We start from the raw sequence: 24994 nt of genomic DNA on the forward strand, positions 1-24994 counted from the left end.
TCTGCTATATTAATGCTCAATTCTGACAAAAAAACACTGTCTATGGGTCTGCTCACACCAGCCCTTTGCGAAAACACAAGTTCTACCATAAAACATGGTAACACTATACATACTTTGTGGTACCATTCATTTTGAATGGCACTCCAATGCATCTGCACTGCAATAAACTATAATGCACCACAATGCATGATGTATGTTGCATAAAAATGAAGTAAGATTTGTTCCTTTGTGTATTGTGGGCATGGCAGCCCATTTATTTTGAACAGCTTGCTTACTGAAGTGTGCATAATGGCAGAGTGTGGTGAGGCATAAACAAGCCCTAATACAAGAGCCATGTGTATTCTTATTTGAATCTCAGTGTGCTTTGTATATTTCTTTGAGAATTGGGTGATAATCCAGCATGAAAAGTGTTTGTCTTTATGCAGGAGTTTTCTGTAATAAAGACTGGTCACTGCTGCTACTTCATATGCATATTAGCAGCCCTTCACTTCAGAAACTGAGCCAAATCGTCAAAAGTTTACACAAAAAGAGTTCCTAATAGCTCTGTCATTAGAGAAATGTTTTTATTTAGACTAGAGTAGTTCTTTGATCACCCTGCAGGCATGGCTTACATTAAAAGATGGTAAAAGTGAAAGTGCTAATAATAACCTTTTTGTGGTAGAGATGCAAAAGTTTAAGCCTAGGTTTCCATTATTACGACCTGATTTTGATGCGACTTGAAGCTATGCCTGTGTAATCGTGAGGTCTATGGATCTTAAGTCGCATCAAAGTGGGACCAAAGTAGTGCAGGGACTACTTTGAAGTCGCACAGATATGAACGGTACTCACTGGAAATCATGCGGTACGATTTGTCATGCGACTTTGCAGTCCCACGTTGCACAACAAGTTGCACAATAGTGAATCAGAAAGAGGGATTTTTCTACACACAAGGAACTGCCTGCAAAAAAAAAAAGATCATATGGCTCCCAGGGCTTTCACTATTCTGCCAACAGATTGAGCCCTAGAGATATCTTCATCTCTGGAGCAGCAGCTCAGATACACAGCGTATTTGGCCATCCACTGTGATAGTGAAATATGTAGTTGGCCAGGGTACATGCCAAACACCCAAATGCTGTGTGTGAGAAACAGGAGTGCATACATGTGCTAATGCTACATGTTGGTAGGCCATACACATGTAAAATAAGGGCCTGTTCACAACATTGCCTTGTGATAACATGCATGGCCCTACAAGGCATGGTAAAGCATGGTATGGGTCTTGGTGTACTGCAGAACCATTCATTTTCAATGGTACTTCAATGCAGCCGTGTGGCAGCTCACTGCAACTAAATACTGTAGATTGCAGTCTGCTATGAAAAAAAAAACAAAAAAAAAAACCACAACATGCAGCTGGCGCACGTTTAGATTCCCTGCAGTACATGTAGCAGTCCATTCAAATGGGTTGTCTTGATGTGTTACTAAACCAACCCTGCACTCACTATATCTGGTCTCCAGCAGTACAAAGAACATGGAAATCGTTTTAGTAAATATAAACTACTAAATACCTTTTCTAATTAGCAGTATATAGCTGTCTTATGACTTCTATCAGTGTCTGGTTAAAGCTTGTAGGAGAAGTTTTTTACTGCTCTAGCTGTCCTATGTGTGGATCACATGCACTCTCCCAAGAATAAAAAAACTCTCTAGCAATACACACCAAACTGAGCATGTGCAGCTTTCCCCCTGTCTTCTGTACTATCTGGAAATGAATTGGGGACACTGGAAGAAGTTTAGGATCAGAGGAGACAGGATCAAACAGCCTTTTTACACAATGCACAGAGTTAACCCCTTAGGATTACACAATGAGCATAACAAGCCAGCTTTACTGCAGGGGTCAGCAACCTTTTTCCTCTTAAGGGCCGGATTCAATGTATGTGAATGCACAGAGGGCCACATTCACCCGCTAAGAAATAAAGATAATAAAAATCCTAACAGTAATATTAATGGTACAGGTTTACCTCACTTTTTAGTGCGCAACTAATACAAAGCCAGTTCACCCTGAAGCAGTATGTAGCTGGGGATTCAGGATTTTACTGCCCCCTCCCCCATCCTGACACCCAAGGGTGGCTGACGCCAGCCCTGCGAGCCAAAATGGTTTGGAGAAGGGGTTCCTGTCCGTAGGGAAAATGGGGTTCCTGTCCCTAGGGAAATGGTGTTTCTACCATTGGGGGGGAAGGGGTCCCTGTCCCCAGGTGAGAAGGGGACACTGTCAACAGGGTTGATGGGGTCCCTAATAGGGTCCTATTGCAGTGTCTTCTGTACCCCTATAGCAGTGTCCTCTGTCCCCTGCACCTCTCCACTCTAATGTCCTCTGTCCCCTGCACCTCTCCACTCTAATGTCCTCTGTCCCCTGCACCCCCCAACTGTAGGGTCCTCTGTCTCCCACCCCACAAACACACACTGCATAGGTAGAACGCTTCTATCTTACACATGCATACAGCAAGCAGAGCAGCAGAAATCAATATCACAGGGCTGCATGGGGGCAGGAACTTCTCACATTAAAAGGTTAGTGATTGGTTGCTAGGATCACCCAGGAACCACCTGCTGTTTAATGAAAAAGTAAACTCCAGCAGTTCCCTCCCCCATCCAGCCCTGTGATAGTGGCCGCTCGCCGCTGTCCAATGAAGAGGTTGCCAACCCCTGCTTTACTGCATATACAGACTGATTTTACGTTTATGGGTTTAGCAAAACTTTAACATAACGCACATAAACCCTGCCGTAACAAATCCTTCTGGTGTGACCGAGTCCTGCCAGAAGAGGGAGTCTCAACACAAACCTTTTTCTAAAAATGATCTGACTGTATGTTGTCATTTTAGCCTTGATTGGCTAAAACGGGCTAAAGGTGACGTTAAATTAAATCAGAGGAACATTTCTGTGAATATATTTGCAGACTTGAAAACCTTCATATTCTCCAGTACACTTTATATACACACACATATATAGGAGCTGATGTAGAGACCCACCTACAGAGACCAGACAGCATTAAAAGTTTCTTTTATTAAACCACTTACCCAACTTCACATCACCATCAAGAGTGAGCAGGATGTTTCCGGCCTTTAGATCCCGGTGAATAATTTTAGCTTCATGTAAATAAACCAGCGCCTCTAGTGTCTGCTTGCACACTACCCGGATCTGAGGTTCTGTCAATGCACGTTCTAGCTCTGAAAACAGAAATCAAAGCAATGATCCAACAATATTTTAATGTTCCATAGTAAACTGGATTTTTATTTTTATTTTTTTAACTATTCAAACCTTGGATTCTGTTGCTTATCAAATAGCAGATGGTCTTATCTAGTCCTGTCCGCTGCTTTCTAGATTAATAACACTGCCTCTGGTGTTAAAACCCTGCTACTAACGCCTTATATAATTTTCTACAGTAAGCCCCTCATTTCTTAATTATACAGGGGATCAAAACACACAGTTAATGGTAAATTCCATGTTTTGCAATGAATCTGGTGAAGCTTTGTATTGGGATACGTTTTCAGAAGCCATGAATATTGAAAAATGCAGACTTACCTAGCATGACTGCATCTACTGCTCCGCCCGCACAAAATTCAATAAGGATCTATAAAAAAATAAAAATAAAATGAATCTCAATCAAGCCTACTAATTAGTAAAAATATATATGGCTGCAATGACGTCACTCCCGCGCATGCACGTGGGAGCCCTCGGTTCTGGAATGAAGCTCTTAAAGGGGTTGTAAAGGTAAATGTTTTTTCACCTTAATGCATTCTATGCATTAAGGTGAAAAAACATCTGACACTGCCGGCGCCCCCAGTCTCCCCGTTTTACTTACCTGACCCCTCGAAAATCCCGCACTCGCCCCCGCCGTCCCCTTCGCCGCTCAGCCTGGCCGCTGATTGGCTGGAGTGGATGGATTGAAAGCAGCGCAGCCATTGGCTCGCGCTGCTGTCAATCACATCCAATGACGCAGCGCACGGGGGGGCGGGGCCTTGTGATACAGCGAGCGGCTATAGCCGCCGGCTGTATCACGGGAGCGCGCCCGCAGGTGCTTCTCACCAATGCGAGGGAGCTCGCATGAACGTGAGAAGCACCTGCAGGAGGAAGCAGAGACAGCCGCCGAGGGACCCCAGAAGAGCAGGTTCGGGGCCACTCTCTGCAAAACGAGCTGCACAGTGGAGGTAAGTATAACATGTTTGTTATTTTAAAAAAATAAAAAATTTTGCTTTACAATCCCTTTAAGTTCTGGTTTTCTATTAAAAAGCCGCTACCCATCAGATAATGCAACCAAAGTGACGTAGCAGCCTACTGCACATGTGTGATGCGTTCCACACATTGTGTGTGATTGTAGTGGCTTTCAGAAGAACATATTCAGCAGATTTTGACCACACTACGAATGCGCAAGCGGGGCGGACTGCAGTGGAAGCATGCACCAATTCTAATTGTAATACAGAACAGCAGATGACAATTAACCACAAGCCGGCCGACTGCCCGCCCTCGTCGGATGAATTTGTATGGCTGAATTTGCATCGCACAGACATTGCATGTGATCTGCACAGCAATGCGATGTGTGAACCCAGCCTAAGACTGAACATTTAAAACATGGCAAAAACCCTGTAGTGTCTGCTTCTCTTTAAAAGGTAGAAGTGCACACGGCAGGACTACAGTTTACTGTCCAGATAGTCTATACATTACTAGGCATAATACAGTCTTGCATTGATAACACAGAGATAGAAATTGTATACCCACCCAATGTATTACTTACCCAAAGGTTATTTTCATAATAAAAAGCATCCAGTAATTTAACAATGTGTGGATGATCACATGATGCCAAAATCTCAATTTCCACCATGTAATCTTCAAGTTCATCTTCAGACTTCGTATCGATGACCTTTGCTGCTGCCAAAATGCCAGTCTCTTTATTCTGGGCCTGAGAAAAACATACAAGAACAATCTGGTTAGTGCAGTTATAACACATACGCTGGTGTTTGGGACAATATGTCCAACAAAAAAAATTAGAGGTATGTATTACACTTTTTTTTTTTGTTCTGCACAAAGAAATTACACAAAGAACTGAATGACAACGCCACTGATTTCTTCAAATTTCATTTTTATTATGTGCAAAGATATAGTCTAGTGACTGCCACTCATGGATAATTCACAAACTTAAAGGAGAAGTATAGCCAAAGCTTTTCCCTCTACGTCTGTAGCTCACAGGAGTGCAGTTAGTTCTGCAATTCTGTGGCCAAAGTCTGCTGTCAGCTGTTGTAGCTCAGCTGGTCCAGGCTTGGGAAAGATCCAAATCACCCAGATGCCTGGACCACACATGACTCAGCCTCTCCAAGATTCGTTAAAGTGGGGTGCCCCCCCCAAAAAAAAAAAATTAAAAGTCAGCAGCTACAAATACTGCAGCTGCTGACTTTTAATAATCAGACACTTACCTGTCCCAGGGTCCAGCAATTCGGGGGACGAAGACCCGCCTCGTTCCCCGCTCCGCTTGTGGCACCGTCATTTGTACTGTGGGCTCCCGGCTGTGGCTTCACAGCCGAGCACCCACTGCGAATGCGCGAGTGGCGCAGAGCGCCGTGATACGCCGCACAGTCATCTGGGTCCCCTTATGTTTACACCATGATCAGCTGTCATTGGACACAGCTGATCACATGGTAAAGGGCTGCTGTGATTGGCCCTTTACCCAGATCTATGATCGGCCAATTTATCCCGATCTGTAATCAGCTGTGTCCTCCAGACAAAGCAAGCCCTGTGCTATAGCCATCTTTCTGCTATAGTACGGGTGGGAAGTGGTTAAGGCTAGGTTTATACAAACAGCAGTGTACTGTTTCAGGTACAATTTCAGCCTGAACTGTTGACTGAATTCGGAACTGAAATGGACCAAAAGACACGCATGCAAATTGCACCGGACCCGCTGTGGAGATATGTGCACCAGCTCCATAGAAAGTCGGTCAAAATCCAGCCTGAAGCATCATTTTCCACATTTATAAATGTACACCTATACCAAGTTATAATAAAAATTAAAAATAAATATTGTCCATTAAAGGATAAGTTCGCCTTTTGACAAAAAATTTTCAATGCACATTTTTTTGCAAGTAAAAAAATTTGCATTTATTATCTTTTATTGCAGGAGACTGTAAAGCATTACACCAGCCATCAGCAGATCACTGGTGCCATGCAGGTCTCCTGCAGACCCGTCAGTGTATCTGCTTACTTGTACCTCCTATGAGCAAGCCAATACACACTGACAGGAAGAACCAACGAACTGCCATGGCGCTCACAGCTCCGTGGTAGTTCATAGAGAACAACAAGCTGACAGCCGCTAAGGCTGACGGGACTTGTAGTTTTCCATTCACAGACAACTTCTTTTTGCTATTTTAACAAGTAAAATTTAGTAATTGCATGGTCATGCAATGCTGCACCCAAACAAAATCAATACACTTTAAACATCACCAAAAGAAAGCTCTATTTGTGTGACAATTACCACTAGGTTTTTTAATTGTTTTACTATACAAATAGAAAAAATTAAAAAATATATATTTTTTACTGCTAAAAAACCTAGCCAATTAAAAAAAAAAAAAAAGATTTTTTCATAAATTTTAGGCCAAAACGTATTCGGCTACATTTCTTGGTAAAAAAAATCCCAAGTAATGTATAGCAATTGCTTTACGTGAAAGTTATAGCGTCTACAAATTATGGTATACATACTGGATTTTTATTTTATTTTATATATTACTTTTTAGTGGTGATCAGCGACTTATAGTGGAACTGTGATCATGCAGTGGGCAATTGGACATTCACTTACACTGGAAGGGAATTGATTAACTGCCACTGACATTACGAGTGACACTAATAGTGATCAGTGATCATGCTATACATGGTCACTGTACTAATGACACTGGCTGGAAAGGGGTTAACTGTGTGCCTAACAATGCGTAAAGTGTGCAATATGTGCTGCTTTTTACTAATAATCTTTGTTTTTTGAAAAGTACAGTGTAAGCGCTACACTGTACTTTTCATTCATTTTATATCGTGTCCAGCAATATTGTGTCAGCTGCTGTAGTTTTACTTTTTATTGTATTTTTTTTGGCTTATAGCGCAACAAATTTATTTTTTCAATCTTTGTTTTTTATCCCCGATTGCATGGATAAGGCTGATCATACATTATACAATTTTCCAAAACCATATAATAGGTCAAACCTAAACATGTTCAATTTGTATGCAATCAGGCAGGCCCTTGTACAACATAGCTGAAGGTAAATCTAAATAAATTTGTATAATGTATGTCCAGCCTAAGATTGTTTCCTCTGTACAGAGCCCTGTGTTGATAGTCAACACAGGGCTCAGAGCTGTGATTGGACAAAGCCGAACAGCAGGTCCCCAACCATGAATCATTAACTTGGACCTGCTGACAGACTCCCGCTGTGTATAATCACAACAGGTGTTGGCGGAGACGCAAATGCGCCTGCCCTAAACCGAAAACAGGCAGCGACATAACAGGACGTCACTTTGGCCAGTGTCCGTAGTACATTGCGGGCGGGTGGTCCCCGCGTGTAGTTAAAGCGGGAGTCCACCGGGACTCCGCGTTTTTTTTTTTTTTTTAAAAGCCAGCAGCTACAAATACTGCAGCTGCTGACTTTTAAATAGTGACACTTACCTGTCCAGCGCGCCCGCGATGTCGGCACCCGAAGCCGATCTGTAGATCGTCACTCGGGTGCTGCCGCCGCCATCTTGGGTACGGGAATCAGGAAATGGAGCCTTTCGGCTTCATTTCCCGGTTCCCTACTGCGCATGTGCGAGTTGCGCTGCGCAATAAGGACGGTCCCCGCTGCCTCTGGGATCTGTGTGTTTCCCAGCAGGCAGCGGGGCACTTGCGGAAGGGGGCGGGCACTTGCGGAAGGGGGCGGGCACTTGCGGAAAGGGGCGTAATCTACGCCCCTTTCCGCAGACAGCTATCCCGGAAGTGGGTGCAGTTACCTGGATTATCCAGGTAACTGCACCCCCCTCCCCCCTGAAAGGTGCCAATTGTGGCGCTGGAGGGGGGGAGGATTCCGATGAGCGGAAGGTCCATTTTAGGGTGGACCTCCGCTTTAAGAGGGGCGAGTCGTGTTTTTATCATTTCCCCAACCTCAAGTGTAAACAAGCCTTGAAATGAACTGACTAACCTAACTTGCATGACTTGCGTATGAATATATATGTATGTATGTATGCATGCATGTATGTCTGTCTGTCTAGTTAAATGTTTTCCCTTTATGTATTTGCTGGAGTGAGAGATTACACAGCTTTAAAACATCTATACTGACATGCCCTTCCTTTTTCTTACAAAAGGGAACAACTAAAGCAAGTAGTGACTATAACCGGATGACTCACACAGGATAACGGCAGCTAAGAACCTCTCACAATGATGTTGTGTCACTGGGATGAAGTCATGTCTGTTGATAAGTCATAGATGTGATGAAATCTGGCTGGGAGAGAACATGTACTTAACATATCAGCCTGAAAATAAACACACCATTGGCTTTCCTGCTTTAAAATGAACCTCATTTACACAATCCTCTCTGTTCACAAACCAATCCTAAATTCTCTGTATGTTCCCAACTTCTCAACCACAGTAGAACTAGATCTGATTTTCTTTCTTTGTCTGTACAGTATGGGGGAAGGGTAGGAACCTACATCAGGTCCGTGTCCCAGTGGGAACCATATCATCTCAATTCATGGGAGGTCCACCAGACAGGAAATGAGGGGAGATCTCCCCAAGGGGTGGATATTCAGCAGTGGAGCCCCATGTGACGTGTCAGAACCTCTGTCATCTTGTTATTGCAGTCTCCATCCCTAAGAGATTCCTCCTTTTCCCTTGTCTGGCCGCAATTCCACCAACTAATGGCTAATTACAGTGGGCTTCATCAAACATGTAGGGCACATGTATCAAACACAAGGTCCGCGGGCCAAATCCAGACATTTCATGTGGCTCTCGCACCTTTCCCCTCTCGTCTCCACCCCCCCCCCCCCCCATCTTGTCTCAGGACTCAGCAAAGAGCACAGAAGTCCTCTGCCTGAACCTACGCTCCTCTATGTGCAGCAAAGAGAGGCTCGCCTCTGACCCCCCCTTTTTTCTTCCCGGGTATCAGCGTTCAGCAGCAGAGAGGAGGACAGAGTTCCCCACACAGTTCCTGTGTCTCTCTTTTTGCAGACGAAGCATCCCCTCATCTCCGATATTTAAAATGGAACAAATGTGTATCTATCACAGGGTGGTGTCTGTGGATACACTGATAAATAAAATGCCACGTCCTGGTTATCACTTTGTGAATGTAAATATTGACAAGGAAAAGGGGGAGTAAGGGAGAAAAATAAAAAATAAAAATAAAAGAACCTTCACATAAAAGACCTCAAAAGAAAAAAATGTGGGTTCAGTTGGACTTTTTAGGCATAAAGAAAGTTGTAAACACAACCAGTATATTCAAAAGGAATTATTTCTATTTATTTTTAAAACAAAAAATAAAAACAGAAAATAAAGAGTTCAATTTCCTTTTTACACACAAAAAAGAAATGTTTCCTCCTTATAACTACACATTTAAGACCTAATTGACATCCTATCAAAAGTAGTAAAATCCATTTCAAATTTCCAAAAAGGAAAAAACAAAATATATATCTATATAAATATAGGATCAAGGATATCAACCATACAGTCAGCAATTACATATATCTTTGGTGCTCTACATGTTTCGCGTCTGTGATGACGCTTCTTCAGGAGATGATAACAGTGTTATTCCTTCATAGAGTGTATCCCATATAGAGAGACCACCGTTTCCGAAGGAGAATGGGGAAGTTGGTACGATTGATTACACAACCATTTCTCCACAGAGGGAAGAAAAAAAGGGAAGAGAAGAAGGGGAAGGGGAAAAAGGGAAAAAAAAGGAAGTAATTGTTGAGCAGATAAATATAAATATAGATTTTGAGCTTAGTGGAATCACTTTAAAGGTGTATTGGGCTCATAAGGTTTCAAATCTTCAGTGTTTAATAAGTATTCTTGAGGCGTAAGTAAACAGAAGTAGGATCGGTGATGGATACTGTTTAGTATCCCCTGAGCTCAAGGTGCAATAAAAACGGACCAAGTTCCCACTGGGTAAAGAAGGAAGGTAACAGGGGGAATCAAAAAGGCAGACTATTCAGCCCATTCACCCCTATCATATTGTTTTTTGTATACAAGATGGCCTCCATCCCCTCATCTCTGCCTCTCCTGGTCTCAGCGGACTCCAGCCCTCCTCTGGTCCTCCTCCAGACCCTGCACTTTTTTTCTTCCCAGCTCTGCTCACAGCTTCATCCCAGCAGAAACACAAGGTAAGGGGGTACACAGTGATGTAAGGGAGGGTGGAGGACTTTTGACTTCTGATGGTGGGGGGCTCTTGACCTCAAATGTAAGAGGGGGGATGGGGTGCTCTGGACATCTGGTCCTACAGATACAACCTGCCCTTCGAGGGTAATCGTAATGCTGATGTGGCCCACAATAGAAATGAGTTTGCATTCCTGATGTAGGGCATAAAAAGATGCAATCCAAAAGCAACCACAGCCAGATGTTTTCTTGAGTAAATTACATCTAAAATATGATTGGCTAGTATGGGTAATATCAGCTCATTGCCTTAAAGTGATATTAAAGTCTTTTTTTTCTTCTGGTTAAAAAGAACAAAACATGTCATACTTAACTACTCTGTGCAGTGGTTTTGCACAGAGCAGCCCAGATCCTCCTCTTCTCGGGTCCCTCTTCTTGGCACTTCTGACCTCCCCCTCCTGCCCACACAGGAAGCAGCTTGGTATGGGGGCACCTGCGCTGAGCTGCTGCTCTGTGTGTCCATTCAGACATGGAGCCGTGGCTAGATGCCATTCTCTCTCTCCTCACTGACTTTGATTGACAGCAGCAGGGGCCAATGGCGCCCACTGCTGTCTCAGCCAATAAGGAGGGAGAGTCCTGGACAGCTGAAGCTCTTGTGCAACATCGCTGCATCGAGATGGGGCTCAGGTAAGTATTAGGAGGGCTGCTGCACACAGATTTTTTTTATCTGAATGCAAAGAATGCATTTAGATAAAAAAATAAATAAAAAAATGTCTGCCTTTAGAACCACTAAGTCTATTTACTACATATAAAGGCCCAAAGCGTTTAGGCCCATGCCTTCAGATAGATGATGTGATGAGATGGACAATAAAGTTATTAGCTATAGAGGTTGATGGTGACTAAAGCTGCTTCTGCATTTGGCTGCAACATATTTCTATCACATGTTCATCAGATACACTGGAGAACAAGTACCTACAGAAATTCGGAATTTGTAGCCAGCTACAAAATATTGTTCAACAAAACTACAAAATCCTCAAAATCAGCTATTCGCACCATTCTAGCCAGGCTTCATAGTTACATAGTAGGTGAGGTCGAAAAAAGACAAGTCCAACCTATGTGTATGATTATATGTCAATTTTGTGAAAAATAGTGTAGCGCTTATTTGTTTTTACCACATTACAATGTGACCAATGTAATCAATACATACATTAGACTATACAAACAAATAAAAAAACATGTAAGCACTCTTCGCTGTATATGAAAAGCTAGAATGTCCAAACAAATGTATGAAAAAATGTATCCAAAAATGGAAAAACAACGTGAAAACAAGTGAAAAGTTCTCCAAATTTTCCAAATTTTCTGTGTGTGATACGATGAAGTGAGGATCGTCCTACACCTTCTCCAAGGAATAATCGCACAATCACCGCGTGAACCCTCCACCGCATAAAATGGGGGCTTACCAGATTTAATAGATCCTACTCAAACTTATATTTGGAGGATCATATATGCTTGTAGATATACATAGGCTTTTTTGGGTGTTGTCCTTTTCTGGAAGACTTTCAAGTGTGGCTATTTCCTCTGCAGTATATCTCCATCCACACAGATCATCATAGGTAATGGGATAGATATAAAAGAAGAAAGCAGGGACCACAATAGTGTAACTCAGTTTTTAGTTTCAGGTAATTTAATAAAAAATTATCAAACTCACGTGTACAAAGAACATAAGCGCTTTTTCAATAAAATCTCAGGCTGCAGTGAAGTCCCGACGCGTTTCGTCTTAAGCAGACATCATCTGGGGACATTCTAGCTTTTCATATACAGCGAAGAGTGCTTACATGTTTTTTTATTTGTTTGTATAGTCTAATGTATGTATTGATTACATTGGTCACATTGTAATGTGGTAAAAACAAATAAGCGCTACACTATTTTTCACAAAATTTATTATGTCACATTTGTACACCTAGATGTTGCGTTAGCTGCTGTTTGTATACCGTTTACACATTTGAATAGCGCAGTGTTTTCGGTTCTTCTTGAATTAATATGATTATATGTCAGTATTACATTGTATATCCCTGTATGTTGTGGTGGTTCAGGTGCTTATCTAATAGTTTTTTGAAACTATTGATGCTCCACCCTGTTGAAAACACCGCCTGCGGAAGGGAATTCCACATCCTTGCCGCTCTTACAGTAAAGAACCCTCTTCGTAGTTTAAGGTTAAACCTTCATGAGCTACATAAACTACGTACACCTATAATAAAGGGAATTCTTGTGTTTTAGTCAAAGCTACACAGCTTGTTTATCTACAGACATCTCTTCTCTGCACTGTCAGTTTTTTGGTGAAGGTGAACTTCTCCATAAGGCTCGGTTTCCACTAGTACGACTTTTCATCTGATTTGGGACTGAAAAGTAACGACAAGTCATACCCCATGATTTCCAATGAGTACCGTTCATGTCTGTGCGACTTTATGATGCGACTTCAAAGTAGTCTACTTTGGTCCCACCACTTTGATACGACTTAAAAGGTATATAGACCTCAAGAATACACAGGCATTGCTTCAAGTCACAGCAAAAAATCGTGGTAAAATTTCAGTAAAAAAAAAATTGCGCCAAAAATCGCACGACTTTGGGGACGTAATAGAGGAAACATAGACTTAAGTAAAATATCTCTAGTTTCCGTTGCACCACTGCATATAAAAGTGCCAACAAGATTAGGACTTCACTTCACTCGGAAACTCAAATCTTGAAGAGAGTAATACTAATCACAGCTGGGCGCCACAAGTCAGGCCTCGGTGTGTTTGCGTTTGTAACGCCTAGAATCCAAAATGCTACAAAACAGACTATTTGTGTTTGTCTTCTTAGTCTGGTCCTGTGATTCCTGTCATCGCACACGGATACAGCCATGTTTGCTGTACTTTACATACAAATATTTACATTTGAATGCTGGATTAACAGCTGATCCTGTAACAACAGGGTTAGCACCGCAGTAATCGGAACATGTGCTGCTCTTCACACCATTCCTACAATGTAACAAATACACGAGAGCCCCTTCCAGATTTGTTTGCCTTGATGGGGTATAGAAGGCTTGCATACTGACTAAAAAGAAAAAAAAAAAAAAAAAGAAAAAAAAAACAGCCGTAATCAAAATAGCAAAACATGGAGGGGAAAAAAAAAAAAAAAGACCCCTTAGGCTTCACTTCTGGTGCACTCGCCTAGGCGCGGGATGACATCACTCTGCGCCTTCTCTTTTGAGGCCCCATAAAGCACCATTGTGCTGTGGTGCAATACGGTGCCATTCATTCTGAACTGCACCCCAACATCCCACACTTGATGGTGCAGTAATGCACTATGGCGTGTTGAAAATCCTGCATGCAAAATTTGTGGTCTATTGTGTTATATTGGTCCATCAGGCTGATATAATGGGAATTCTCTAATCACAGATTTCATTAGGCGCACTCTAGGTATGTAGGAAATCTATTCCATACTCAAGCTCCTGACATTCAGAAATCATCATATATGGGCTTTGGAAGGCATTAACATTTCTCTGACATTAATATTACACGTCTTAATCACAAAATGAAGTTCAGAGACAGATTTGGTTCAGTAACAAATTCCATAAGTCATAGAGCATCAAGTAAGTCATTAGAAGGTCTATTTATAGATTAGATTGTGCATGCCTTCTTTTTTGTATTCAATTTTTCTTTGCACAATCCTACAGAAATGTTAAAACATTACTAAGGCAAGTTGATAAGTCACCAGAATGAAGCTCCGCAGAAACCACCAACAAGAGCTCAACTGGCCTATGCACTGTGCGGAAACAAAGGTACAAATAATGCTGCTCGGTATAAGAAAATATGATACAGGTTGCATCATTCTCTATACCCGGGCCCCATATTCTACAGCCAGGTCTATACCCGGGTCCCAGGTCTCTGCACCCGGGTCCCAGGTCTCTGCACCCGGGTCCCATTCTCTGCACCCGGGTCCCATTCTCTACACCCGGGCCCCATTCTCTACACCCGGGCCCCATTCTCTACACCCGGGCCCCATTCTCTACACCCGGGTCCCATTCTCTACACCCGGGCCTCATACATAGCTCAATACTGCACAGCCTCTTCTTGAAAATGCTCATTGTGAGGTTCTGCCATAGGTGTGCGCAGCCTATTGCATTAGGGTGTGCACCCCAAAGCTCAAACACACATAGGTGTGTGTGTCTACACACAGTACAGTATATATGCTCCAGGCATATTCATCTCCCTGCAGGCACAGTGAAAGAGAAGGTTGTTAGCACTTCTCTTATGACAGAGCTGGTAAGATGTTCCTATCCCCACTGCTAAAAAAAAAAAAAAAAAAAAAAAGGAGCAATAATGCTAATGCGCACTGATGAGGGTGTGCCCAGGCACACCTAACACACCCCGTGCACACACCTATGGCGTCCTGCAATTCTAAAGCAAGCACACCACTATCTCCATTTTCAATAGACAATTAGCACTCTGCAGAGATTCATGGAAAATAGACTTTTCATTGTAATGAATGCCGACAGCAACATGCATGGAGCAGGAAAGGAAGAGGAAAGATGGGGACTTTATATGAGGCATGTCACTGAATAATAACACTCTCCATGATGGTACAGTGGGTGCTCCGGCAGCTTCGGTCTGAGCAGGGGGCTAAAAAGTGAACCTTTTTTGGCTAGAGTTACACTTAAAATTTATTTTTATTTTTTTAAATGTACCTGTTCCGACTTGCATACAAACAAACCTACAGAGCCCATCTTGTTTGTAACTCGGGAACTGCCTATACCTTGTCTTGAATGGTAAAACACAAGTTCGGTTTAAGATAGCTGTCCATAGCACAATTTTATTCGGAAATGGATTCGCCAAAGCACAATATTAAAGCAGTATTAAACCCAAAAATGTAATATAATGTAAAAGGTAATATATTGCAGCTTACCAATCATTAGATCCGATGGCTGCATTGGTTTTATTTTTTTAGGTTGTTTTCCCCCTGGTGATCTGGCCAGTAACACACTTTTTGTATTAGAGTGTCTTGGGGGGGGAGGGGAGTAAAAACCCCAAAACGTATTGGAACTTGAACTAAAGACCATTTGTCTTTAGAATAAACATATCTGGATTGAAACATTACAGCCAATTTAGACTCACTAATAATTGTTGAAATCTCTTAATGTGTAAAAGCTGCCAAGCTAAAAATTCATTGCCCCACGACCATCAAATCATTAAAAGACAACAAAACATACAGTATAGTAAAAATCCAGAGTTCTGGCACCTTTAACCTACTTTCTTTAAGAGAAACTGCAGCCTGCTCACATAATTTGTAATAAAAACAAATTAGCCTTTCTGAAGCTCCAACATCTTTAAATATTATTTTATATATACTGCGATTCTGTACTTGTAAAATATGCAGCAGAAATCTCCCTACACAAAGTCTGGCTGCAACCATTTTAACTGTGGGCATCTGAAGCTGCTGCCTATTCACTTCCTGGATTTGCACAGACACACAGAGGCACACCTTCAGCTCTGCAGCTCTCATTAGCCCTCTTATGACTCACACCCCCCCCCCCCCCCCTCCTGGCAAACTCCCACGATAGTGGGAGAGAGCTGTGCATGATGTTGTAAGCTTAGGCTAATGACCAGACAAGAAATAGGAAGTGAGCTGTATAAGGTATTTCCTGGCAGAAAAAAAATGTTTTACTATCCAAAATTAAAACAAGGGCAGAAGATTTATTAGATGGAAAGATGAAAAAATTACTTTAGTTCCGCTTTAAAAGTAGACCTTTACCTTCCCAAAGCTGAAAATCCCTGGTTTGGGCAGCTCTGCATGCTGATATGCAATCACCTACAGTCTCCTATGTTAAATAAAATAAGTTTTCCGTTTTTTTAAATGTACAAATTATTCAATCAACGTGGCACACAGCACTGGAGCTAGTTCCTTATAGTTCCCCCTGAGATGGTGTAGATGCCCTGATCGCCGCCATTACTAGTAAAAAAAAAAAAAAAAATATGAATAAAAAAATATGTCATAAAACTATCGCCTATTTTGTAAACGCTATAACTTTTGCGCAAACCAAATCAATAAAATGCTTATTGCAATTTTTTTTACCAAAAATATGTAGAAGAATACGTATTGGCCTAAAGTGAGGAAAAAAATGTTTTTTTTATATATTTTTGGGGAATATTTATTATAGTAAAATGTAAAAAATAATGTTTTTTTTTTCCCAAATTGTCGATTTTTTTTGTTTAAAGCGCAAAAAATAAAAACCGCAAAAGGTGATCAAATACCACCAAAAGAAAGCTCTATTTGTGGGAAAAAAAGGACATCAATTTTGTTTGGGAGCCACGTCGCATGACCGCGCAATTGTCAGTTAAAGTGACGCAGTGACGATTTGCAAAAAGTGCTCTGGTCTTTGGCCAGGAAAATGGCCCGGGGCTTAAGTGGTTAAAGCATTCTGACCAGAACTATCACAGTCACCAGAGTAAAAAATTAAATAAAAATCTGTCTTGGTTTCACAGATTGAAAAATGATTCTGTATACAGTTGTCTGCACACATTTGGTTATTTTTTTACTCTAACACTTAAGTAAACTCTTACACTGTATACAGATGTATTCACACACTCAACAGCTTTCCGGGATGTGCAATTACTTTACATGCAAAGAAAAGAAACACACCAAGCAGGATCTCTCTCATGAGTTCAGAAAATAATGAACGCCGAAGTCATATCTCTGACTGCATCAAAGTATTACAAGAAATAGTTAAGAGCATCTTTTGTTTAGTTTTCGAATTTGCATTTGTCCTGATGAGGAACAGGAAATGTCTGGACAGGAAGAGCTCTGTGTCAACTTGGGATTTTAAAGCCTCGTCCTTCTTCAAAGTCAATTAGATGCATCACAATTTTTTCCTTTAGGGGCCAATCTGTCCAAGGTCCCTTGTGGAACACAATTTTCTCCTGCAGGTAACAGCTTATCTAGTGCCTTCATCTTAGGCTCCATACACACTATTAGATTTTCTGCAGATTTTTGTCTTCAGATTTACCAAAACCTTGTAGTGCAAAGCCTGCCTGATTGCATACAAATTGTAATTCTCACGCCCAGTACACACGAGTGGAATGTCCGACAGAAAAAAATAAATAAAAATCAGACGGGAGCTTTTCATCGTATATTCTGATCGCGTGTATGCCTCATCTGACTTTTTACGTCAAAATTCTGATGGACCTAGAAAGAGAACATGTTGTGAATATTTCCGACTGAACCAATTCCTATAGGGAAAACTACGAACCAAACGTAGACGTACCAAAAACGACGCATGCTCTGAAGCAAGTACGAGACAGAAGCTATTGGCTACTGGCTATTGAACTTACTTTTTCTAGTCCCGTCGTACGTGTTGTACGTCACCGCATTCTTGTTGGTCGGACTTTGGTATGATTGTGTGTACGCAAGACAGTTTCAGCAGAATTCCATTGGAACTCCGTCGGAAAAGACTTCAGTGTTTATTCCGATGGAAAAACCGGTCGCGTGTACAGGGCATTAAGGTTTGACCTCATAGTATATGGTTTTGGTAAATCTGAAGACAAAAATCTGCAGAAAATCGAATAGTGTTTATGGGGTCTAATCCTTGCTGTTAGGTTACCTTCGCTCCCATCTTCAGCATCCTAATGCCACGTACACACAGTCGGAGAATCCATCGGAATGCGTCTTATCGGCCCGTGTCGTCAGATAATCCAACTGTGTGTGCTATGCATCGGACTGATTCCGTCCGGATCTCCGTCTGACCCAATTTTCCAACATGTTGGAAATATTTCCCGACCAACTGGACCGGTCGGACGTAATCCGATCATGTGTAGAGCATTTTCATCGGACCAAGTGCCACGCATGCTCAGATCAAATTCCTACATCAAAGCTATTGGCTACTAGCCTGAACGTAGTCCCATCGTAACGAAATTACGTCATCATGTTCTGAAAGATCGGATTTTTCGACAACTTAGTCCGACCATGTGTATGCAACAGTTTCGGACACAATCCGTCAGACTAAATCTGACGGACAAAATCCGACAGATTTGGTTGTGGAAATCTCTGACCGTGTGTGCAGGGGCTTAAGAGTAATCAGATTGGGGGTGGGAGGGAGTGTTACCCTTAGGTCCCTTTCACACAAGCGGATCGATTGTCTGTCTGCTTTTTTCCAGGTGGACCCGATCAGACCACCTATTGTTCTCTATGAGGAGGCACATGTAAAACGGACACGTGTCCGTTTACACCCGCCTGCTTTCGATCAACCAAAAACAGACACATCGGATGACAGCTGGATGTAAACGAACAGGCGTTTCCATTTCCATCCGACCACCCCATAGAGAACAGCAGGCTGTGTCATCTGCCTGCTCAGTGGGGACCAGCATACAGATCCTCCACTGAGCAGGCGGATCCGCTTGACGGAGTCCGTCCCGTGTGAAAGTGGCCTTATCCTAAAGTTGGACTTTAAAAAATAAATAATAGCCATTTTGCACTTGCCGTAAAAATGTTTCGATCTACAGCCAGCAATGATTTTCTGAAATAGGCAAAAATGTCCATATGACTTTCTTGCAAGCAAAAAAACTAACAGGGTAATTCTGGACTGTGTGTAGAACCCCCTAGAAATGTCATTTCCTGGCTCATGTGATTAGGTTACTGCTTTTCTCAACACAGCACTGAGCCTGACTGATGTTGGCAGATAAACTCTCCTATTCAGGATAGAAGCGGAATCCACAAGATTCAGCAAAAACAGCAGGAGATAGAAGTCTGCAATTATATTTTTTTAATATCCACTTTTTCATCTGGGGAAAAAACAAAAAAAAACAATAGATGCTTTTGGACATTATGTCTGACAGTTCTGTCGATTCATGATGGTTCACAATGTAGAATTTTCTCCAATTCTGATATTAAAAGTATAACATTTTTATTTTCGTTTTGTTTTGGATAGAGTGGAGAGAGATTAGAACACCCGACAGGTTTTAGGCCTTATGCACAGTGCACATTACAAAAACGCCAGCAGCGTTGCCACATTAAAACACAAGGTTTTCAGAGCTTTTATGCCTTTTTGCATTAGAGTTTTGCTGTGTTTTAGCAAGAAAACACCTCCAAAAAAAGTCCCCTGAGGAAGTCACGTGGCGCAACGTGTAGGGCGTGGACAAAGCACATCACGGACTGGAAGTGACAGGAATGGCGGAAAATGATGATGTCTTATTTTGAGCGCTAGTTATTTTACTATATGCAAGCAGATGCTTATTATTTAATAAATGGATTTTATACATTAATACACTATTGATGGCTTGTCTACTTTACCCCCACATAGGAGATGGGATCCCTTATTGAAGAGTTGCGGAGGTGACTCCGGGAGGAAAGTTTAGCCAATCCCTACTGGATCTGAATTCAAAGCTTATGTTGAATGCCTATGAGGTGAGAGTTCTGTGAGCACTGAGGTGTTGGTGGCAGCGTCTAGACTCTCTGGGAATCATTAATAGACAGTTGTACACTATTAGCATTGGAACATTTGTATTGGAAGACTGGATTTGCCACGTCTATTGGACTTTTTCACTGTTATATCGATCAATTATTGTTTATAACACTATGTATTTGATTATGTTGCTTAGGAAGGATTTGCACAAGATCACTGTACATTATATATTTACGCACATGTAGTTGTGAATACTAAGGTTTTGCAGCAATTCCCACACAATTTATTTTATTTTTCTTCATTTAATTAAATTTTTCACAGATTACCATTACATAGTAGCGCAGAGGACTACTTACGTTTATTCAATTACCTCTTAAAAAAAAGCTAGGGGGATCAAAAACACCGGTTACCTGCGTTTTGCTGCGTTTACTGGGGTTCGTGCAGCTCAAAAACTCCTCTCAAAACCCACTAGTCCTGGAGGTTTTTTCCAGCTAGAAAATGCCTCAGCCAAAAAAACACTGATAACAGCCTGTGTGTGCCTGGATACATAGGATAATATGCAGGGGAGTTTACTGGCTGAAGAGAAAAAAAAAAAAAAACACACACACACACACCAGAAGCCAAAAACAGCAACTGTAAAAAATATCCAGTGTGTATGAGGCCTTATTGTTGTCAGTATCCTCACAATGGAAAATATTTACAATGAGACACAGGTGGCAAAAAATTTACAGGAGTTAAAATCCCTCTTACGCTATCCAAAGTGAGACACAAAATTGAAGGGCTGTTACGGGTTAAAATTTTCATGTTCGATTAATCTTTTTTTTTTTTTTTTTTTAATCGATTAATCAACTCATTTAAATTATAACGCACATACAGATCCAACTACTTTTAGCTGATTTCCTTGCACTGCAACTCTGCATTAGTCAGTGGTAAATGTGGTATACACTAAATACAATCACCCGACACTAGTTGGTTTCCACAATCCATGACTTAACTTCACAGTTTACACAAATACATTTTAAATGCAAACTGTAGCACCGATGTAAGTCATTTTTTTTCCACAGTAGTGCGACAATCCCTACACCTCTGGTCTAACTAATCGCTCTCACCTTATGGCATGGACCCCTGTGCAAACAGGTGGTCGTGCAAGCGGGTATCAAAAGGGTTAACACAGACCATAAACTTCTCTCACGTCTCCTTAGATCCCAGCAAGGACGCCAGGTCATGGGTAGAAAGAAAAGATCTAAGTGCTCACCGCTTAAGTACAAGATTACATTTTTGTGTTCAAACTACTCACATAAAGATGATAAAAACACAGCATGTAAAGCTGACAATTGTGTTAGTTCTGTAGAGCCGCAGCGGTTGACGTCATGTGTAGCTCCTCCCCGTACACGTTACGTTCAATCAGAACTTCAACATCACTGGACTCCTCCCCCTTCCCTTTGTTATCAGACAGAGGCACTTGGGGAAGTGGGGAGGAGTCCAGTGACGTGGAAGTCCGTGAGGTCACCGTATCTCCAACAGAACTCCCTGAAGACCCGGAAGCCGGAGAGGTGAGTACCGATCAAAAAAATTTTGATTGATCAAAAAAAATTAATTGATTAAATCGAGGAATTAAACTTTAATTTCCACAGCCCTAAAAAATGGCCTTTAGTTCCACTTTAAAGCAGAACTATACTCCCCTACTATCCAGTGATGTGCCATCCCGGAACGCCCGCTGACTGCTGACTTCTATTGGCAGCCAGCTAAAGGGTCTCAATTGCCAGCTGCTGTCATTGGCCAGGCCAAGATGTCACTCCCATGCATGTGCACAATTTACATCAGTTTCGGCATTAAAAAGCTTTAAATGCACAAAGTAGGTCTCTTCTTCATTAAAAATCCTGTCTGTCCACCCATTTTCATTAGGTAGCATAAAGTTCCACTTTAAGCAGCTGAAGTGCAACATTAAAAAAACGATACTGCAATACTATGGTATAGTGGCAAAAACTGAATTCTGATTGGTAGCTATGAGATATCGTCCATCAGTGTGTCTGTGGAATCATAGCGAGCGAATACGGTTTGGTGGGCTCATATGTTGGGCTACGCAGCAGAAGAGACCTGCAATTACTGTCATGGCTTTCATGTTGCTCTATATCATTATCAAAGAAAATGATCTGTTTTCTTGTTCAGTGAGGCTTGACAATGGAAGAGTCACTGCTGCTGTCTCATTAAAATGACAAAGGCAGTATTTTGACAAAGGGGTGGGGAGTTGCAAAAGGGGATTACTGACAGCATTATTCACCTACATTGTGTGTATGTCAAACATAATTTATCACTTGCTAATGAACAGCTACTTGAGAAATGCCTACTCTATGTGTGACAATGCATTTAGAATTTTACTAATGCTACGAGATTTATCATTACATTAATGAGAACTCTTTAGAGCATCATACATGAACACTAGAGTCGCTCTTCACATGCCAGGTGAACATTACCACCATCATTACATGCCAGTTTTACTTGGATGTCATAAGTCAACACTAGGCCAAATAAAGGTCTAATTGGTCTTTAAAATGACCCTTCCCATAAACATCCATGTTCATGCACTGGTAAGCTTTCTGGCACAGACATCGGAAATCAATTCTGCTTCATTGATCGGTTGCTAAAAAGTGCCCTCGGGCATTTTATCACCTTCTAATGGACAACGACCATCTCTAACATACGTGGATATTCCTGGGTCCAGTTCAAAACATGTGCCTTTATGCTGATCCCATGACTTATACAGTGCCTTGCAAAAGTATTCACCCCCTTGGCATTTTCCGTGTTTTGTTGCCTCACAACCAGGACATGGATTGTTTGAGGATTTGCATCATTTAATGTACAGAACATGTCCACAACTTTGAAGATTTTTTTTTATATTGAAGCAAACAAAAAAATAGGACAAAATAACAGAAAAAGTCAATGTTCATAACTATTCACCCCCCACTTTTTGCGGCTTTGGATAAGTCTCTATGAGCTTGCCACATCTTACCACTGGGATTTTTGCCCATTCCTCCCTACAAAACTGCTCCAGCTCCTTCAAGTTGGATAGTTTGCGCTTTTGAACAGCAATCATTAAGTCTGACCACAGATTTTCTATTGGATTGAGATCTGGGCTTTGTCTAGGCCATTCCAACACATTTACATGTTTCCCCTTAAACCACTCAAGTGTTGCTTTAGCAGTGTGTTTGGGGTCATTGTCGTGCTGGAAGGTGAACCTCCGTGCTAGCCTCAAATCACACACAGAGTGGTACAGGTTTTGCTCAAGAATAATCGCTGTATTTAGCACCATCCATCTTTCCCTCAACCCTGACCAGTTTCCCAGTCCCGACTACTGAAAAACATAGTTACATAGTAACATAGTTAGCAAGGTTGAATAAAGACACCAGTCCATCTAGTTTAACCTGAGTGAGCATGCGTGCGTGTCTACAATTGTCCCTATCCCTGTACATTGTGTCTCATTAAGATGCTCATCTATTATATTATTTTATTTTTGAAAAAAGGCACCCATATAGCGCCATAAATTTACGCAGCATTCCACACATACATCGCACACTTACATCGGTCCCTACCCTCAAGGAGCCCACAATCCAAGGTCCACAATTCACATTCATATATTAGGGCCAATCTTGGACAGAAGACAATTAACCTACCAGCATGTCTTTGGAGTGTGGGAGGAAATCGGAGTACCCGGAGGAAACCAACACAGGCACAGGGAGAACATGCAAACTCCAGGTAGGTAGTGTCGTGGTTGGGATTCAAACCAGCAACCTCTTTTTACTGCTAGGTGAGAGTGCTACCCACTACACCACTGTGCCGCAGCATGATGCTGTCACCACCATGTTTTACTGTGGGGATGTTCTTTGGGTGATGTGATGGGCTTGCGCTAGTCATAGCGCTTTCTTTGATGGCCAAAAAGTTCAATTTTAGTCTCATCAGAACAGAGCACCTTCCTCCATACATTTTGGAAGTCTCCGCATGCCATTTCGCAAACTCAGAATGTGGCATTTTGTTTTTTGCTGAAAGTAATGGCTTTCTTCTGGCCACTCTGCCACAAAGCCCAATTCTATGGAGCGTACGGCTTATGGTCTTTCTATGTACAGATACTCCAGTCTCTGCTGTGGAACTCTGCAGCTCCTCCAGGGTTACCTTAGTTCTCTGTGCTGCCTGTCTGATTAATGCCCTCCTTGCCCGGTCCATGAGTTTTGGTGTGCGGTCGTCTCTTGGCAGGTTTGCTGTTGTGCCATGTTCTTTCCATTTGTTTATGATAGATTTGATGGTGCCCCTAGGGATCAAAGATTTGGATATTTTTTTATAACCTAACCCTGACTTGTACTTAACAACATTGTCCCTTACTTGTTTGGAGAGTTCCTTGGTCTTCATGGCAGTGTTTGGTTAGCATCTAATGACAGATCATGTGACACTTAGACTGCACACAGGTGGACATCATTTCACCAATTATGTGACTTCTGAAGGTAATTGGTTGTACGAGAGCTTTTTATGGGCCCCCCCCCCCCCGTGTGAAAAGACACACTGCAATAAATGTGAGGCGGTTTTTAGGCACTTAGAGGCCATTTCTAGATCTAAAGTGCCTGAAAACCACCCAGTGTGAAAGGGGTCTTAGGCAGGATAGGTAGGTGAAGAACATTTTTAAGAATTATAGTTAGACTTTGCTTCCACTGGCAGAACATCATAAATAAAGGAATTAGTCAGCAAGCTACCTAAATAACGGCTCAACTTCTCCAAGAGTAAAGACAGCCATAGATGGTTCCAATCTCTACCAATTTAGCAGGGCCCACCCAAGATTCAAACCATATATGGGCAGGCCGATTGTACCAAAGTCGATCCATTGATCATCTTGGGTACAACCAGAATATTAGATTTTTACATGCAATTGCCAGCAGCTACAGCCACTAGCAATAATCACAGTGTGTTCTTCCAGCGGATATGGCTCCTCAAGCCCCCCTTGGTTGTAGGAAAGGAAAATCGCATCATCTACAGCCTGCCTAAGGCAGACCCTTACCATTGCCAGGTCAATGGTAAGAGCTATAAAACAGCGGTTAAGGCCCATACACATGATCAGACTTTTTGACAACAAACATGCAAATTAGCTGTTTTGAGGCAACATCCGACCGTGTGTACGCTCCATCGGACAAACTTTTTAGTTTTTCATCAGACTTTTGTTGGCTGTGCGAATGGACAAACTTTCCGGC

At 41.9% G+C, this 24994-nt stretch overlaps 1 protein-coding gene across 4 annotated transcripts in view; it reads right to left on the reverse strand.

The window, feature by feature from the left end:
• Nucleotides 1-24994, reverse strand: part of SLK (STE20 like kinase) — a 121327-nt gene that overhangs the window by 63690 nt on the left and 32643 nt on the right. For all 4 annotated transcript variants that reach the window (XM_077455255.1, XM_077455254.1, XM_077455253.1 and 1 more), the window contains exons 2-4: nucleotides 4760-4924; nucleotides 3550-3598; nucleotides 3045-3194 (exon numbers count right to left, since the gene is read on the reverse strand). In XM_077455255.1, coding sequence (XP_077311381.1) covers nucleotides 3045-3194; nucleotides 3550-3598; nucleotides 4760-4924 — 364 coding nt within the window. The remainder of the gene's footprint in view (nucleotides 1-3044; nucleotides 3195-3549; nucleotides 3599-4759; nucleotides 4925-24994) is intronic.

The sequence above is a fragment of the Lithobates pipiens genome, unplaced genomic scaffold, assembly GCF_037356315.1.
Source record: "Lithobates pipiens isolate NorthernLeopardFrog02 unplaced genomic scaffold, aLitPip1_a1.2 Scaffold_25, whole genome shotgun sequence".
NCBI classification, from domain to species: domain Eukaryota; kingdom Metazoa; phylum Chordata; class Amphibia; order Anura; family Ranidae; genus Lithobates; species Lithobates pipiens.